Source organism: Takifugu flavidus, chromosome 19, assembly GCF_003711565.1.
Source record: "Takifugu flavidus isolate HTHZ2018 chromosome 19, ASM371156v2, whole genome shotgun sequence".
Lineage (NCBI taxonomy): Eukaryota > Metazoa > Chordata > Actinopteri > Tetraodontiformes > Tetraodontidae > Takifugu > Takifugu flavidus.
In genome coordinates, this window is record NC_079538.1 from 10,044,768 (window position 1) to 10,057,307 (window position 12,540).

Sequence of the window (12,540 nt, forward strand, 5' to 3'; positions counted from 1 at the left end):
AAAGACGGGGGGGGGGGGGCATTTCTGCAGTAAATAAGATGGAGCTGAACATTCTCCTGTATCTACCAGATCTCAATTATATCCCGACCTGCCTCCGTCTGCTGACAGGCACCTCTGACCTCTCCTCCTTTGGCCATATTTTCTTACTTTCCTTCGGCGTCTTCTGGTCCGTCGGCTCGTATCTGTTTATTTGGACCAACGTGGGCAGAGGTCATGGAATTGAGATTTGTCTGGAAAGGTTGCAGGAAGCCTCGGCGGAGCGAGGCTTTCCTCGGCAGCTGACAGTCGGAGCCTTGTTCTCTCCGTGCACCTCCTCACCTCCTCAGAGCTGCCGAGGCAGATGTGGAAGTGAAGACATCACACCAGAGACACGACCTGGTGTCCACATACATGTCAGCGGGGGGACACCACAGTGGATAAACAGCTGGACCCGGACACATGAGCTTCAAGCGCATTAAGTTCTTCCCTTAAAGGGAGCAGAGGCACGGCAAAGCGCAGACTCTGGGAGCTATAAATCAAATCTTTAAGTTAAGAAGTGTTTTCCCACAGTAGAGCAAAACCTCAGCAGAGACAAACTGTTGTGGGACGCGATGACCTTGACACGAGAAGCTTCCTGTAAGGTACCGAATAAGAGCCGCCGAGGGTAGAGCCGGAGGCTGGATGTGGGAGGGGATGGACAGAGGATGATGTAGAAAATAGAAGATTAAAAAATAAGCCCGAGAAGAGGCTGTTCGCAGCGCTGTCTCCTGAGCGAGGGCGCCGTTTGAGCTGATGAAGCTCCTCCCACTCCTGCTGGAAGGGGCGCTGATAACGGTCCCGTCGCTCCCGTCTCCGACCAGACTGATGTCTGCAGCCTGCAACCACAGAGCCTTTAACACAACCACGCTTTATTTTCTGCCACCTTGTGTATCCATTGGCAAACTCTGGCACGGATGGAATTAAAAATGCATGTTTCTTTGTTATATGGGATGCTTTTTTATTGCACGCGATACAAATGCAATAATATTTTCTTATATAGGAGCCTGTTTGAATTATTGATGGGCTCAGGCCCGCCGAGCGTGCGCATTTAGGGCACGTCCGTCTCCATTTTGCCCGTTAAACTGCTCATAATCTGGACACAAAGAGGTTGTATGGAGTCCCTTGGGTTAAGTAATACGTGGCTAATGAGGAAAATATGTTACTGAGTGTGCTGCGGCTCCGCACGGGCAGAAGTGAGTCATGCTCGTGTTCGCACGGCAGCTTCAGCTCATCGATTATTTAAACTCCAGCAAGACCGCAAACGGGCTTTTTTCATCACACAAGAAGCCCCCGAACTCAAATATCAGGTGAGGGAAGTCCTCGTGACGTGGCGGAGGAGGAAGATGGAGATAAGTGACAAAGGAAAGGCACGACGGGATTTAGACGGGACTTCCTGTTGCAGCTGGTGCACGACGGCGCAGGACGTGGCTTCAGCTCCACGTCCCCTGGGTGAACGCTGGTGGCAGTAAATCCTTTTCACTTATTGCGAAAACCTGCTTTTGAACGCGTCGCCTTGTTCGTCTCCCGCTTTGTTTACGCAAAGACGAGGAAAAATGCGGCGGCGGGTGCGACGGGACGCGCCCATTATCCATTATATCGTGGAAAAGGCGGCAAAAGCGGGCGGACAAACGCAGACAGGCAGAAAAGTTTCCTTTGGAGTTGAGCGAGGCACATAAAACCAGGGAGGGGTAATTGATGGCAATAACTGACCTCTGCAGCCCAGAGAAGCTGATATTGGCTCCATCGCCGGCTCAAAGGTAACATATTTACAAAGCACAGAGGTCCGTCTAAGCACATTTCCGACCTGCTGACGCCTCACTTGTGCTCATCTGCGGGTGGTCTGTGGGGAGGGTCCTCTGCAAAGTTAATAAAGACTCTTGCCCGAGACCCACGCACATTGATTTTGAGCTCGGGATCGTCACTTCTCTGTTCCCAGGGGGGGAGTCTCACCCGCGTTCTCATTTAATTCCAGCGGCCTTAATGATGGCGCTTATTTGAGTGACTGATTGAGGGGCTTTAAAGTTGTGCAGCCTCACCGCAGGCTGGTGGAGCTGGTGGAGCCTCCTGGGAACCACCAACACTCACATAAGCCTAATAGTTTATCCAGTTTTTTGTTTTGTTCTGGGCCTCTTTCGAGTGTGGTTGGTCAGAACCAGGGAGGGATTCATCGTCTCCTCAATCCAGACGGTTGGGCCGTAATGACGGACACAAACTGCAGGAGTTCCCCCACCAAGGCATGTGGGCGAGGTTTAAAGCTCTCCTGCGTCATGTGACCAGTTTTGTTTAGGTGTTGGTCAGAACACCAGCCCGGCCCATTAATTGGTTTTCATCAGCCTTTACTTTGATCCTCTTGGCAGGAAATGGAGACGCTTCCCAACAGTTAGCGGTGCCCGGAAAAATGGTGAAAGGAAAGAAATCCAAGCTCACCTGAGAAAGGAAAACTTTAAATTCAACTCCAGGATGTTTTCAGTGAGCTGGGCCCATTGGGCAGAGTTTATGCCCGGCAGAGGAAGAATCCTTCCAAAGGAAAATAAATGGGAAGTAGATCCTGTTTGTGTTTATGCTAATGCTGGGCAGATGATATGAAGCCTGTGCGGTCAGTAGCCGCGATAGCGAGAATCACGCGGCGCCTTCTGTACAGTGTGAGAAGCTTCCCACTGAACTGCTGATCTAATCTCTCAGATGCATTCCGGCGCTCTTCCCTGATATTTTTCACTCCAGTCCCTTCAGAAGAAGGATTAGAATAAGACAACAGTCTACTTTCTGTGGGTTATCTCTGGGAAGATGGAGGCAGGATCGGCGCCATGCTGGCCTCGCCGAGGCCGGAGAATTTTAATGAGGATTGTGTGGCTGTCGTCAGGGTTTCTTCTGCCTTTCGCCCGCGTTTGTTGGGATGTGGGTCCACTCCTGAGGGGGGGAGGGGGGCAGAAACCTGGTCGACCCCTCACACTCCACCAGAGGCCTGCACGAGCGCCCCCCCCTCCCCGACTCCACAACGTGTCAGAGGCTTAATGTGTCTTGGCATCCGCCTCCGTAGCTTCCTGCACCGGTGCACGTGTGTGTGTTGCGTGCGAATGTGCGCGCCCACTGTTTGCCTTCCGTCGGCGGGGTTCACCAAACGGCCGCAGAAGGTGTTTGTTTAGCGTCCACGCTGCTTTCGCTTCATCCAGCCGGTCAGTTTAAGCGGCGCTCCCTATCTCATCAGGTGTCTGCTTCCTGCCACCCCGCTGTAAGCTGTCTGAGTTAATGTGTGTGCGGGGCATCAGAGGGTCGGGGGGGGGGGGTCACTGACTCACCCAGGCCACAAACAGGGAGATGGAAACTCAGCTCTGACCGACGCTCCTGCTCTTTCAGCTCTTCATTCGCTGGGATTTGTGGCAGTGGGACCCATGAGTGAGCGCTAACGGACGGCCCAAAGGGGTTTTAAAATGGAGGCGCTGGGCAGATTTTCTCAGCTATTCTGCTTATTCACCGCGCGTAGCTCCGGACCGACTTAATTACGTGCAGAGGGAAGCGTGTGGGATGGTGACCTCAGGGGAGCCTGTTGATTAGTGGGAGGGAGCAGGTGGTCGCGCCGTGTTCATAGGTCACATTATGACTCAGAGCCGAGACGCGTTAGCTTATGAATCGGCCCCCACGCACGTGCGATCGGACGACAAAAAAGGCCAAAGCTGGCGCGTTCTTGTTGCTCCATCTTAGCTTCACTGCTCATACACTTATTAATGCCGCGCTGCTTTTATTTGGGATGTTAAATGAAGAACTCCTTTACCCCCCTCAGTCCTTGCTGCCCGTTTCTCCCCCAACTGTCCCAATAAAGCAAAGACATATGGCAGGAAAATGAAAGCAAGACGGCCGTTTTACATGTTTGGATAACAAGTGGTCTCTGAGCTCCACTCGCCCGCCACGCCGCCTCTCTTCCCGAGCTCGTGAATCTTCGCTCCGGAATTCCACACGGAGCAGCTTCATCATCAGTTTTGGGAAGCTTTTGTCAGACGGGCTGCAGGAACGCCATCTTCCTCCCTCACAATGAGATAATCTGGTCATTCGAGCCAATGTATAATCCAACTTTCTGAAAAGATCCCCTAATGTATGTAGACAAAGATGTATGCGCTGCAGCTCTTAAGTGCTTTTGGATGTTAATGACCCGGCATGATGAATGGTCTGATACCACCTCGCTGAGTTATCTGAGCCTTGTTTGAATCAGGACGGAATGAATCAGCATTATGTGTACATTATGTAAATCTTTGCTGTTTTGGTTAATGGAGGTAAAGCCAGTTCGAGACTGCCCATTAGTCTTTCAAGGACTCGCTCTGAGGACAGGGCCCTTAATCAGAGCACCGGAGTCGGCCTCGCCGGCCTCGTCGCTTTCTTGTTTTGCCTCCCCTTTGGATGCTTAAAACATGCTACACTGTTTGCATTTAGTATGCTAATGGGATTCATCTTTCAGATTTTCATCTGTGGCTCCTTTTAAATGACCTCGTACGCGCTTGTTTGTGTCTGATGTTGCACATTGCAGAGAAAAATATGTGAATATGCAAATTTTAACTACTGGGTACAAAATGTTTCTTTTGTGGGTTTATGTGCATCGGATTCTCGCCACCATTCTACTGAACACCAGACCGTTTGTTAGTCCTTCAGGCAGATTACACACATGGAAATAGCCTTATCATGTCAGACCGCTGCATTATTTCATAGAGAAGCTAATGCTTTTCTTTATGCTAGCAGTGATAGCTTTGGCTTTGACTGTTTCAAGGTTACGACAACAGTATGAAATGATAGTTTGGACCTCAGGAGCGACTCCTTTCAAGCCGTCCTCCATCATCTTTCACTCCCGAGCCAAGGTGTGCTAGCGCTGCTGCTAACAAACCAGTTGGCAGCAGCTAGCAGCCTGTACGCCAACGAATATCACCGTGCATCACAGGGAGATGAGGCAGTGTCTAAGAGGTAGGACTAATCTATCAAATCTATCCGTGTCGGTTTAATTAACCTGGTGGTGTAAGACGCTGTGGAATCGAGCCTTGAGCACTTTTTTGTGAATTATTTTGGTTGCTAATGCAAAAACTGCCACAGCAGAGGGGAAGTGGCTGACAATCAATAGATGGTCGAGGTACGATTTTCTGTTTCCTGAACTGGATGCAGCAGCGAAGGAACGGAAGAGAACGCGCTGATTGATTGCTCATATTAATTGTCAACCACTTAGCCATCATAAATGTTAGTCAAACATCAGTTAAATTAGGAATAATTGCCATGACGACACGGCTGCCTATGAATATTTTATGTGTTCGGATTTGGTGCGCACACCTGCTGCCACGTTAGCCCCATTTCTACAAGCCGGGAACAGCAGGACTGGAATGCCGGGTCAAAAAGCCAAAGCTGGAGCCGATCCCGTCCACTTGCAGAGAGGAAAGAAAATTTTACTTAAAGCAGCACAGCAGCGTTAGCTCGTGCTCTTCTCCCCGGGAATCCTCGCAGGGCTTATTTGGGTCAGAAGTTCTAGCAATAGCATTGTCAGCCTGCCCTATGGGGGTATTTCACAAAGCTGAACCCTGAGTGGGCTCGATACGAATGTATGCTTGAACTTTGCATGTTAAATAGAATTGTATAGCGTAAGGAAAAATAAAGCACCTTTTGAGTTTAGAAGTGTCAAAGTTCCATCCAGCATGGCTTCGTCTTCCTCCTGGTAAACGAGCGTGACAGTTGCAACCCCGGTACCAGACTCCATCATGTCACTTTGCTTTACCTCGGCCTCTAATGGCGGCTTTCCGTGCGCCGTTGTTCAAATCGTCGCTCTGTGACCTGTTTGTTTTCTGGGGAGATGAATTAGGGAGGCGATGGGATGAGGCAGACGCTGCCGTCTGAGGGAGAGGATGAAGAGGAGATTCATTACTCTGCAGCCCCATCGCGCACAAACGCGCACACGCAGCCCAATCGGGCCTCGTTATTTCCTCATCTCCATCACCGGGAGGAAGTGCGGGGCTCTTCTGTCGGACTGCCGCCGACCGCCCCCCCCATTTATCACGCAGGTTGTCCACGTGCGCTCCCGCAGCCACACCTACGCAGGCTCTGCATTCGTCTGAAGACGGCGTATTAGTGGAGCGACTGTCACTGAGGAAGATGGAGGGGCAGCAGCCTGAGGTGGGCTGCAGCTCCCAGAACATGGCTCCAGCTCTTAAAGGAGCAGCTCCCTGGAAAATGACTCTGGCAGACTTTTGGGGTGGGGGGGGCACTCACTTCCTGAACCTAAATATCAGCCATTTGCATATTTGTGACTGAAGGGGAAGTAAGCAATCGTGAGTGTATATTTAATCCACGGAGCTTTATTTATTGTGCAAATAAAATGGTCTTTAGATACATACGGCGCGTCTTATGAATAATGTGGCCCGTGCACATTAGCGGTGCGTAACTTGAGGGTACGAGCCCACTTTAGCAGACATCAGAGTCTCTTCCTGCCACGCTAACGCTGCGCACTGTATCGCTCAGCGTTGCTCCATCGACTCCATTCTGCACCACGGCTTTAATCGCTGGTAATTACACTTAACCAGGCTTGATGACTGCAGTTCCCATAGTGCTCAGTCAAGTTGCCCTATCCAAGTGTGGGTGTGTGCAGCTGGGGGCGGGGGGGTGTGCTGTAAGAGCACTAGTAAAACAAATTATATAGAGATGGCAAGAGAAAGGATGGGTTTTCTGCCCTTCTGGAAAAAATGAGACAGTGTATGAGTGTGGGAATGTTGGATGAATAATTCAGGAAGTGTTAAGCAGTATCACCGAGCGTTTCCTCCCAGCAGCCATGACAGCGAAGGTCTGTTGCCCCTCACACACCAGACTGCGTGCTAGCTGCAGATTAGCCTGAGAGCAAACTCCCTGACTGGAACACTTGTTTCCCAGCTTACCAGGCATGTGTCAGATGCATGTGAACGGGCGCTTTCTTCTATTAATAATTGATCCGATTGCCGTCTGATCGGATGATCTGTCCCACATTTAGAGACCCTAAAGGCCGTTCTTCCCCGGTTTTGTGAAGAACCTAAACACCAGCAGCTGATATTTATCGTCAATTCCGGCTCTGCGGCCAGTAATCGCTTCCCTCGCCAGTCGGCAAAGTCGATTCGTTCGCTATTGATCGAGGAACAATATTGAATGTTGATATTGTTGCAACGGCGCGACAGCACCCCCGCAACATCCACCGACGGGGACAAACGGTCACAGCAAGCGTGAAGACGGCAAGCTGTCTGGGACTATTTCTTGGCCAAGCTGAGTCACTTCCCACTGCGTGTTTGTGCTGTGTTCAGCTTTAATTGTGGTATTAGTGGCCCGATGGCTCTCCTATTGTCTGATCCAGGAAGCTGCAAATAACTCTGAGCTCCTCCACGGTGTCAGGAGCAGCCTGCCCTTGGTGTAGCTCCAGTAGTTCCAAGGCTTTGGGACCAATATTGCACCATAAAAATATCCCTTAAGGACCTAATTCAGCTGGTGCTAAAAGGAATGGGGGGGACCATCGGATTGGAATATTGTGATGGGCACGCGGCCAAATGAATGCCCTCTAGCTAAGCGTGCGTCTCGTGCGGCCTCCTGCAGGATGGTGCTCTTTTTAAGGGAGATATCTCAGTTACCCAGGCACCGGCCCCACTCCAGGAACCAATGCAGCTCGCCCTCACACCTCTGGAGCGCGTCCATTCACCGCCACAATGCCGCTCCCACAGCCAACACCAAATAGATGCGTCTCTGCGGCAGATAGTTATTGTAGAGTGGCGCCCTGAGATGGAGGTCAGCGCCGCCGAGGGGGCTGAGAGAGGGAGGGTGCGGAAATGTCCTGGTAGTAAATTACATGGCGGATTCACATATTCTGTCAGACGGCTCCGCCACTGACGGCTGCCGTATATCAGCGGCGTGGCTTATTAACCCTTTGACCCACGTAAAAGGAATGCATCCAAGCAGACCATTGTGGATTATATCTGTATCATGTTTTATTTGCACTGTCTGCTTTTGATGTAGGGTGCGTGTGTGTGTGTGCGTGTGTGTGTGTGTGTGTGCGTGTGTGTGTGTGTGTGTGTGTGCGTGCAGGTGACAGACTGGTATTGTGTGTTGTTTAGTCCATATAGACCATCTCACATGGTCTATTTCTTATGCAGTGTGTGTCAGAGGCTGGTCATCATTTTTGCTCTCATTTCTCATTATAAAAGTGTCTTTATTTAGCTAAAGGCTTTGGTCCAAAATAAATTTTATTGTTCTTTTGTCTGTGTTTTAATAGCTGTCTGGAGTTAAACAGTAATGGCAGTCAGCGACCGGATAGTTGGAATCAGTGTTTCTGGAAGCGGAAGGGATGGAAAATCTAAGGGATGTTTATGTTATCTGTGTGTTGCTGAGAAAATATTCCAACTACTCATTAAGTTGGACCTCAACTGTGGTCCTACATGACTAAATGTCTTACTGAATGTGAGAACGTGTCTAAAGTACAGGAGGTTTCCGCTATATTTACCTGGGGTTGCAGCCCTAAAAGTTCATCTAGTTAGCCTAGCAACCAAAATGCTAATTTGCTGACAGCTTCACTAATCTATTGTTGCAAATGTGTTGTTTCAGATTTACAGATGGATGTTTGGTCAATATCTGACCACCAGAGTGAGAAAATAGATGCTCTTTCTTTGGGTTTTTTTTTTTTTTAAAGTTTAGCGTGGTAGCGTTGAAACTAGCCTTGGAGGCGAGCCACTCCACCAGGCAGGCTGCCAAGCTACAACTCTAATCAGATGGCTCGTTCTGACAGGAATATTTTCTTCTGAAAGGAGAGCAAGTCACCCGTCTTAGAGCGTGGGAGACAGCTGCTAACCAGTATTATCACCTCGTTAACCCCACATCTGCAAAGCAGCAAATTAGACGGCTGGCGTGCCCTCCGCCCTTCTTTTCCTTTATTCGCCTCCGTCTTTCGGCGACCGCATCACCTTCTGTCGTTCCCCTGCTGTCCAACTCTGAGCCTTTGGTGTGCAAATAAAAGCGGAACGCTTATCACTGACATAACAGGGCTGCTTTCACTCATGAAAGAAACCGGTGCAAATGTCACACAGGTCAGGCTCCCGCTGCTAATCAAGCTGAGCCAGTGATTAGGCGAAATTAATTGCGGGCCCCCGTCGCTCATGGCTGACAGTCTGGGAGCCCGCGAGGTGTCCTCCTTCCAGGTGACACGGACGTATCCCGCAGAGGAAGGCAGTCCCATCAAAGCAAAGTGAATCAAAGAAATCTCTTTCCATTATCCCTGGATAGGGGGAGTGACAGGGGGCGATGAGAAGATTGGGTGAGGGAGCGCCTGCATGTTGTTTTAGCAGGTGTTTGGGGCTTTTTTTCTGGTGGGTGGGGCTTGTGGGACTTGAAAGGCAAGCACCAAGGTTTGAAGTGATAATGAAGCAGCATCTTTGATCTTCACTCCCCCCTTTTATCAGATGCGCTCGCTTGAGCCCATTTGTCCAACAAATGTTTTCAAAGTCCCACAAAGAGAAGTGAAACTTACCGACATATGAGAATTTCCAAAGGATTAAATAAGCTATAGCTGTTTCATCTCTGCTTGTCTTCTGAGGCACGTGCGTGTGACACACACTCGTTTGGCATCGACACATCTGTCTTTCAGTGCCCCCCGCCCCCCACCTCCTAATATCAGGGAGAAACTCAGTGAGTCCTGTCATGGCTGGTGGGCGTGAACAGCAGCGATGCTAAGGTTAGCCCACTGGAGCGTTTAACTCTACACGAGCAGATTTAGCGGCCTGTGAACCCATAAACCTGCAATTACAAACCCTAACAACTCTGGCGCAGGCGGCCCCAACGCCGCAGTTTTCCTCGGGGCTCGGGGATTTAAGCCCCAGAATCAGCCGAGCGTGACTTAAGAAGCTAATTGCACAAGAGTGACACACACGGCTGACGGTGGAGGTGGAAATTTGTTTGAAATTCATAAAATTTTAATCCGGTGCGTAGATTTCCATATTTCCATATTTATCTCTTTGCGCTGCAAGCGCGCACTTCCTTTTTGCATCTCATTCCGGCCCTAATAATAGCATGAAGTGTTCCTCACCTAAAGCACATAGGTAGACACAATCCCTCACAGTTGTCACCTCAAACGAGAGGAAAAAAAAAACAAGGGCCGATTCGGTCCGACACTCAAACACGCGTCTCATTCTGAGGAAGACGGCGCCGGCGGCGAAGGACTCCGCCCTTTATATTGACTGTTTGAAGCCAGAAACATGAGGAGGAATCTGGGTAGGGTCAGAGATAAGATGCAAGATTCATACTCCCCCTTCTCCCCATATTGAATCAGTGTATTTACTTAGACCCATCTTCTCCTCTAAAATGGCACCGCAATCGCTCTGTCTCCTCACACCCCCGCCCCTGGTCCCCCCACCCCCCTCCAAAGGTAATTGCTCTTACCTGAGACACTGTAATGGATCCTGGATGAAGTATTGACCGCAGCTAGATTTTGATTAAGGGGCTGTAGGGCAGAACATGTCTTTAATGAAACTGAAGAATCAGCATTCTCCGGCTGCTGCGTGCTGCTTGGATGCTGTGGCCCACAGGCACCTTGATTAGGACTTGATCCTCAGCAAATCCAGCAACGGGCCCCTGCCACTGAATTAAAGGCAATGAATTTGTCCATTAATAACACCTGAGGAGGATCTAGTTTTTCACCGGAGCCTTATAATCGTCAAAGATTTGCGTCTTAATTTGCTCGGCTACCTCCGCCGCTCCATCATCCACCATGTTGCTGACTCGCCCGCTGATATGCGGACTTTTTCTTTGCTGCTGTATGCAGTGTTAGCCTTTATCAGTTTGGGTTTTAGGACGAGCGATAACTAGCATTAGCTCCCCTCAGCCACCCTCTTAAATTGCCTTTTGCCCGAGCAGCAAATCTGATTGCATCTCAGGCGAAGATGAAAGGGAGCCAGCTAGCGTCCCGCTTTCTGCGAGCGTGCAAATGGGCGTAATCTAAACTGGGAGTATTAGCATGCTAAAGGACGCCGCGGCGGTGATGAACGCCATTTGCCAAAGCTTAATGTGATAGCTGGATAAGATGATTAACTTGGAATCCATTAATCAACCACCAGCAGCTTTTTTTTTTTTTTTTTTCAAAGACTGACACTGGGGTAAAAAGTTCCCTCACATCCGCCGGGAATGGGAATCTGAACGGAAATGTCAACTCACAGACTACTTTGGTCTGAAGCGATGGGCGTCAAACATGACGTCATGCGCTGCCCTCGCCGTCTTCGCTCGGGTTCGAGGCTCTCAATAGAGGGCGACGTGGGACACGCCGCGTCCCATCGACTGGGATGTCAATACGCCCTTGGGGCCGCATCCTATCGACTTAAGCAGCTCTCACGTCCCGTCAGACATCGACCCCGCGTGCATGCTGATAGCTGTTTTACTGTCAACCAGGATGACTGGAGCACGTTCACAGGGTGGGAGTTTACCGCCACCATTTAATACACACGGCTTCTGTTTGTGTCCGGCAGACCTGGACGAGCCAGTGGTGACGGTGCACCAGAGTATAGGAGAGGCTAAGGAGCAGTTCTACTACGAGAGGACGGTGTTCCTGCGCTGCGTGGCCAACTCCAACCCGCCCGTGCGCTACAGCTGGCACCGCGGCAGGGAGGTGCTGACGCAGGGATCTGACAAAGGGGTGGAGATCTACGAGCCCTTTTTCACTCAGGTAAACGGCAACGCAAGGAGATACACGGAGATTGTGTGGAACAGTAATGATTGTTCCCCTAGCCCAGAGTGTGTGTTATTTTATTCATTAGAACAACCAATATTGATGGCTTTTATTCATAAACAGTGCAAATGAGATGAAACTGCGGCCATCTGTGCTGACGACGTCCTACCTCATCTTACATCTCTGCCTCTCACCCTCAGATCACATGACTATATGTCCTCATCTCTTGTTTTGCTTTTACTGACCATTAGAGGGGGGTAATTGTTTGTTTGCATCAATTTAGAACATTCATAACACGTCATCATTACTGAGCAAAAAACAAAAATCAATAATCCGACCTGCTTTCCGTTTGTTATCTGACCGCCAGGGGGAGCCAAATCCGACACTCTTAAATCACAGCTCAACTATTTGCACAGATTAAAGTGTATCTTTGGTTTCATTGTTCCAATATAGAGTTAAAAAGCTGCATTTTAGAATTTCCCATTTTTATTTGATCACAGCACCTCTTCCTTTGCTTTCCTGCGACGGTAGCAGACAAATAACCAATAAATCCCATAATGAAGCCGTTGACTAAAAGAATTTGTGTTTCAGCCCAGCACTTATATTTTTATCATTTTGCTCATGTACCATAAAGGTGTATTGATTTCCTCATTGATCATTTATTCTTCTGAATAGTCACAGGTCATTTAAACTCTCATTTGCAACACCGGTGCATTTAAATGAGGCACTGATAACTGGATCACAGAGTCCAGGCTGTGGGATCTGTTTGTTTATACCTGATTTAAATCAGATTCCGACTTCAGGAGTGTGAACGTCGCAAATCGCAGCTAATCTTCTAAACC

General features: G+C 49.5%; 1 protein-coding gene across 4 annotated transcripts in view; it reads left to right on the top strand.

The window, feature by feature from the left end:
* The window catches only part of LOC130515851 (MAM domain-containing glycosylphosphatidylinositol anchor protein 2-like), a 106,064-nt gene that overhangs the window by 40,427 nt on the left and 53,097 nt on the right, over positions 1-12,540 (top strand). For 2 of the 4 annotated variants that reach the window (XM_057016388.1, XM_057016390.1), the window contains exon 4: positions 11,499-11,695. In XM_057016388.1, coding sequence (XP_056872368.1) covers positions 11,499-11,695 — 197 coding nt within the window. The remainder of the gene's footprint in view (positions 1-11,498; positions 11,696-12,540) is intronic. The other 2 variants (XM_057016387.1, XM_057016389.1) reach the window with 1 other exon arrangement.